General features: G+C 41.0%; 2 protein-coding genes across 2 annotated transcripts in view; both read left to right on the forward strand.

The window, feature by feature from the left end:
* Positions 1-3,185: 3,185 nt before the first annotated feature.
* ins (preproinsulin) lies at positions 3,186-3,716 on the forward strand. Its single transcript, XM_035666980.1, has 2 exons — positions 3,186-3,369; positions 3,475-3,716. The coding sequence occupies exons 1-2, from the start codon at positions 3,186-3,188 to the stop codon at positions 3,642-3,644; spliced, it is 354 nt and encodes a 117-aa protein (XP_035522873.1). The 3' UTR covers positions 3,645-3,716.
* A 1,133-nt stretch (positions 3,717-4,849) lies between these two features.
* nipal4 (NIPA like domain containing 4) overlaps positions 4,850-6,640 on the forward strand; it is a gene marked incomplete in the record, with an annotated part of 13,607 nt that continues 11,816 nt past the window's right edge. The window contains 1 exon segment of the mRNA XM_035665957.1: positions 4,850-5,023. Within this exon segment, the coding sequence (XP_035521850.1) occupies positions 4,984-5,023 (40 nt within the window).

Genomic DNA, 6,640 nt, shown 5'->3' on the forward strand with positions numbered 1-6,640 from the left:
CTTATTAATTCATTTACATAGAAACTCCATTCAAACTTTAAAATGTTCACGACAAGCAGGACTTTCTGACATTAATTCAGCTTTTTTCATATCTTTCATACATTTCACACAATCGCAGTTCAAAATGAATGAAAATTTCAGTCCTTCCAAAACTTTCGCATTAGAGTGTATTGCGCAGAATGTTCAGAGAGAACTATCAGTCACAGTGAACAGAGGCTGTAAAATTGTCTAAAATTCTTGTCTGACAATTGACAGCCACAATTTTCACTCCACATACTGTACATAATCTGTACATCAAGACGTAGGACGATTTGTGCCAGTTCTACACATATAACTCTGGAATTAAATGGACTTAAACTTGTGGCACTCTGAGTTCCTGAACGTCAAGAGTGCCAACCAACTGCCCCATTAGCTCCCATATTAACTGCAGATGTGCCTGTTTTTACAATCGCTGTTATGGTCACATTTTTAAACGTTATCCACCCAAATGACATATGTGTACGTTCAGCAACGCCTTCGGGTGCTCATGGTCACGTCACTTCAACAGTACAGCACTATTTTCGCCACATATGAACATCAGACATCTGGTTTTGGGACTGCTGCTAAAGGGGTTACACTGCTTCTAGAGGTTGGAGATGTTGATTTAAGTTACTATCATGAGTATAAACCGACTATTTGTAGCTGTATTTGGGGCAGCAAGAAATGTTTGTAATTCACATCTGAAGACGCCACCCAAAACTGGTCATTATTTAAAAGATATGTTGTGATTTTGACAATGGACACAAGGTGGAGCTATTGGTGCCGTGATGCAATATGTTGTGCACATGCTTATGGAGAAGCTGTTTATGTTTTACCTCATTAAAGACAACAGAAATGTGTGTACATTGTTACTGTGGGTAGAATTGTATGAAATGTGGCTTTATATAAAACTAAGTTTTATACTATAACACTCAACATTGAAGAGTTAGCATTTGAACGTTTGGTAACCAATTACAGACAAATAATAATTGATAGATTGATTGATTTATTGTGTGCTTGAGTCATGAACATGTTATTCTTTTATATTTATTTCTTTCTTTTTGAAATCATGCAGTGTGTGATGTCATTAAATGTACTGATTACATCACATTTTATTTTATTATAATTTTTTGTGCGACTGCGTGTGCCTTTCAACATAACTTTATATATCTGTCAGAAAAGTAGCAGAGCAATGAGACTGAATGCAACGTATGAGGCAAAGGGAAAGGAAGGTAAAAAATCGATTAAATAAACCAAAACAGACAAAAGATTAAGAATAATATAATTAAAATTAAGTTGCATTGCTAAAAAATAAGTAAAATAACTGCAAAAAAAGCATAAAAGGTAAGTTAAATGTACCAATCACAACACGTCACAAATTCCAGTTACAGACTATTAGGTGATTAAGATGGAGGTTTTCTAGTCAGTTAGAGGCAGCAGAGCTGGTTTCTGACGTCCTCACTCTGTTTCTGAGTCGTTTGCAGAAACACTTTGTTTGGCGTCCTCCTCCGTCATCATGGTGACACTCGTCACGGTTAGTTGAGTTTTCCCTCTTAAGAGACAAACAAGCTCAACGAAAAAGCTCCGTCAGCACGACACCCATCAGGCACTCTTTGTGTTGAGGAGGTAGTTAGGACTTTGGGTTTCTGTGCCGTCAGTGGTGGAACAATACTCAGATCATTTCCTAAAAGTAGTTCCACAGTGTACAAATACGCTCTTACAAGTAAAAGTCCTTTTCCTCGCAAGTTCGGATACAGATTAACATGTTACAAACACAAACTAACTAACCGATGGAGGCAGTAGCAACTCAACTGTCAAATAAAATGACTGTTTTTTGAGAGGAGTCCAGTGGCTTTGAACAGAGCCACATAACAACGTTTCTATTCAGCTGAAAAATCTCTAAACTAAACTTTAAAATGTCAGTTTGAAACAGAAAACAGTCACGTTCGCTTCCACATATTTACTTGTGGGATGGTAGCAAATAGCTTTTTTTGGCCTCCTTTGACAAATACATCACATATATTTGCAGAAAAACAGCATTGTTTAATTTTATTAATTTGAACAAAAATCATTTGAAGAACAGTAATAAAGTTGTGTTTTTATCAATGCGGTCTGGCCCCTCTAGAAACACTCCACCCTGGGTGCTAGCCGGGTTGTTAGCTAGCTAGCTAACTAATAAATCTTTGCCCTTTCTGGGGTGCGAAAAAGTTGATGATGCGATATTAAATTTTTTCTGCTAGATTTTTTTTGTCATCCGGGGAACCAATAGCAAGCGAAGGGATGGATGAGTTGTGGGGTTTGGGCTTGCTGAGCTCAGCAGAAGCAGCAGGAGGCTGATTGGTGATCAATATTTGTCTATGAGAGGTGATCAGATCATGTCGGCCCATTAGCTCTGTTTGTTGTACTAAGTGCTGTGACCACACACACACACACACACTTACACACACACAGCATGGGGCGGGCCAGCTGGAGAGTGGAAGGAGCTATAATGGAGGAGGAGACCTTCTCTTCTGGCCTCACACCAACCAGCTCTCAGCCTGCGTCTGCTATACTGCTTCTCTTCATCGCTGAGGTCACCTCCTCCATCTCCTCATATCCTCCTTCCAAATCTAACAGGTGATGTTTCCCCCTCCTCCTCCCTCATACTCCTTCCTTCCCTTCCTCTTCACTTTCCTTTCTCCTTCTCCTTCCTCCTCTACCTCCACGCTCCTCTCTCCTCCTCCTCCTCCTGTGCGACTCTTACAGGGTGCAGTTGTTGTCTCTTCCTCCTTCCCTTTCCCCACTTTTTTCCCACTCTCCTCTTTCTCTTTTCTCACTCATACAATGGAGTGCCTGTTTCTACTCTCCGTCCTCTAGCTACTCTTTCATATCCTCCTCCAAATCTAGAAGTGATGCCGTTCTCCTCCTCATACCCCCTCTTCTTCTACCTACACTTTCCATCTTCTCCCTCTGATCTTCAGGTGAATTATTCTACTCTTACCTCATCTAATTACTCATCTTCATCTTTCTTCTCCTTGTCGATCTCCTCCTCTTTTCTGCACCTCCACTTCTCCTCCTTCCTCCATCCTTCATCGTCGCACCTCTCCTTCTTCCCCTCCTCTTCCTCCTCCTGTCTTCCCCTCCATCACCTCCACATGAATGTGTCTGTGTGTTCAGTCTCCTCCAGCATGGCGGCTCTGTGGCTCCAGTCTGTCTCTCTGCTGGTCTTACTCATCGTATCATGGCCGGGCTCCCAGGCCGTCGCGCCCGCCCAGCACCTGTGTGGCTCTCACCTGGTCGACGCCCTCTACCTGGTCTGTGGGGACCGAGGCTTCTTCTACAACCCCAAGAGAGACGTCGACCCTCTGCAGGGTGAGACCAACTGACAGTTTTCCTTTGAAGGTTTGAAGACCTCAGAACGCCGTCCAGTGTTCATTATAGCTCCTGATTCTGATGACTTCCTCTCTGTCCCGTCAGGTTTCCTCCCACTGAAGGCAGGTGGCGCTGCAGCGGCAGCGGGCGGCGAGAACGAGGTGGCCGAGTTCGCCTTCAAGGACCAGATGGAGATGATGGTGAAGCGAGGCATCGTTGAGCAGTGCTGCCACCGGCCCTGCAACATCTTCGACCTGCAGAACTACTGCAACTGAACAGCGCTTAGCCTGGCTTTGTTTAGCCTCACCTAGCTTAGCATGGCTTAGCTTCTTGGCTAACGTAGCCTGACCCCCACCCCCCCCGCCTGCATCAGAAGAGCGGCGGTGCTGTCCTCTCTCTGGAAAACCAACTGCTGTCAAATGAAGTGCTGAGAAATGGATGAAATTATTTTTCCTAGAAAATAAAGTTTTGTGAATTGAGAGAATATCAACACACGTGTGTTTATTGATGATTGATGACGATTTATGAATCACATTTAAAGGTGCAGCCATTAAAACCTTATTGATCTTATTACAGCTGTAGTAACTGTAAAACTCAATGTAGTGTCTCATAAACTTTGATGTGTTTTTCCCACATCGTCCACAAGGGGGCAGCAGTCTCATTCTGAATGGGCTCACCTGTATGGAGGTGAGATTATTGTTTCAGTGGAGGTGTAGTAAACATATACGTCTAAACATCCACACTTCTAATAAAGAGCTTACAGCCACTTTAAAGTTTGCAGTGCTGGAGGAAGTGTTCATCTTTTAGTTCAGTAAAAGTACCACCATACCATAATATATTAGATTATTACTACTGATGCAGTCATTTCTAGTTGTTTAAGGAGGAGATGTTTTATAAAATGCTGCAATTCTGATTGTTTTCATTACTGATTCATCTGCATTAATTGATTGATTATTTGATGAGTAAAAACTTTAAACAAATAGTGAGAAATGTCGTCACAGTTACCCAGAGCTCATACTGACACATTCACAATGCGTATTAAAATAAAATAAACTATAATTATTCAAATATTTACAAAGAAAAAGCAGAAAATCTTCACATTTGAGAAGTTGCCAATTAATGTTCTATTAATAGATGAATCATATTGTTTCTCATTATAATGATTTACAGAATCTTTGTTTCCGTCTGGCAGAAATGAGCTTCCATATTTACTTCAGTGAACCTGAATGAAGTGTGTGGAAGTTCCCATTGAACATTTCTGGCTGATTTAGTTCACTCAGACAGTCCTTTAACTTTTCTTTTTGTGCAGCTTCAGTTCTTTTGTTTGAGGGGAAAGTTGATACACCTGCTGCGTGACACCGGCTCTGCCCGGCGGGGCGGGGCGGGGCTGTGCTGGGCGGGGTCAGGTGTATTGTTTACCTGCACACACACACACACACACACACGCTCTCTGCTGTTGGAGAACCTGGTTTCAGGGTGAATGACACCGAGCTGGTCTCTGTGTGCCGGGCTACAGGGCGGTCCGGGTGTAGACATCTGGTGGATTCAGTTTGTTGAACATAGACACTCTGAGCTCGTTGTTTCTGTGGATTATTTCCTCAACGGAGCAGCACGATGCGAGATGTCCAGCTCAATAATGAGACCTGCAGGAACGGTAAGAACGAGCTCTCTCATTCTAAGAGCAATCAGAATAATGATCATTAGAATAAGAAGTGTACAGCAGTACGGTGGAAGACTGCAGAGCCACAAATATCTCTATCCATCCAATCTGTCTGTATGTCACTCATGTTTCCTTGTCGAGCAGGAAACAGAAATAAAAGCCATTACAGTTCATTAAATACTGCAGCATTGTTGAGGTGTTTGTACTCTACCAGAGATTTAGAGTTTACAGCTCAGAGGAAAATGCTTTTATTCCATTATTCTGACAGGTGCGGATCTGGAGAAATATTCATGGGCTGTTCAGATGGTGGCAGAAATATCTGCTCATTTAATCACATTGATCAGGATTTGCTTGGAAAAGACCCAAAATGAAGATATCTCAACCCAAAAACATTATTGTGGCACATTTCTGTTTTTTAAAATAATATATCTGAATCAGTGGTCCCCAACCTGTGGGTCGGGGCCCCGCTGAGGGTCACCAAAGCCTCATTGGGGGTGTAAAACAAAATATACACAGTAGACCTGTTTCTCAGCATTTCATTAACTTCTGTGAAGAGATCAATAAAGGGACATCTAATCTTAAAGTAACTATATAGTAACAAATATTGAACTGTTTCAGTTTACAGAATCAGATTAGTAACAGAATATGATCAATAAATAAAATATGAGATGCTGTTATAGGTTAAAACAGTGGTTTTAAATGTTTTGAAAACAGAACTTTTACTTGTTTTTGTGCTTTTCAGGGGTTCAAATAATCATTTAATGAAAGATTCATCCGACAGTTGTTTCCTTGATTAATCGATTCATTATTTAGTCCATAAAATATCCAGGTTGACTTATTCAGATGTCCAACCACAAAGACACATAGAAAAAAAACAGCAAACATTCACATTTGAGAAGCTGGAGCGTGAGTTTGTGCTGACAACTATTTATTATATTTAAGGTTCAGTATGAATTACACTTAGTTAGGATATCATCATCTTCGTCTCATCACAGTTGAACATCACTCTGCTTAGAAATCATGGAAGAAAGACGTTCCTTGTGACTGCAGAACTTGCTTGAGAACCATCACATTTTCTTCTAAATTCTGATTTTATTACTCTTTTTTAATGTCTATGTACTCACATCTTTAGCATGTAAATATTCAGCTGAAACTCTGTAGAAATTATGAGGAAATCAGTCAGTAATTAAGGAATTGAGGAAGGAAAATTGAGAATTTTTCTACAAACTTAAAAGTTTTTGCGTCCCAGTAATATCTAAGATATTGAAGCTCCTTTGTGGATCTGAAGATCTGCTCATTAAGGGCACAGACTGCAGCAGTCAGTGTGATTGTAGCCGCTGTATGCCGACGACTCGCTGTTGACAGTGTCAATATTGAAGCTCTCTGCCTGGTTGTGTTGACCGTCTCCTCTCCTCATGTTACTGTAATCAGCAGCACAGTGGTCCAACCAGTATTACTCAACCCTTCACACAGACACATAGAGAGCAAACAGCCAGAAACCTTCGCTCACTGTTCAACTTCAAACTCTGAAATCATTTATAATTCCTGCACAAAGAGACACACTGTAACAAATAAACTGTAATAAACTTATTACGGTAAAAGGATATTAGT

This window comes from Morone saxatilis, unplaced genomic scaffold, assembly GCF_004916995.1.
Source record: "Morone saxatilis isolate NCDOM2014 unplaced genomic scaffold, NCSU_SB_2.0 Contig20, whole genome shotgun sequence".
In the NCBI taxonomy this organism is placed as follows: Eukaryota; Metazoa; Chordata; class Actinopteri; family Moronidae; genus Morone; species Morone saxatilis.

Bases quoted from the DNA above. Each gene is read 5' to 3' on its own strand.
- ins (XM_035666980.1), top strand. From the start codon at position 3,186: ATGGCGGCTCTGTGGCTCCAGTCTGTCTCTCTGCTGGTCTTACTCATC. The intron at 3,370-3,474 runs GTGAGACCAACT...CTGTCCCGTCAG, and splicing joins AGACGTCGACCCTCTGCAGG to GTTTCCTCCCACTGAAGGCA.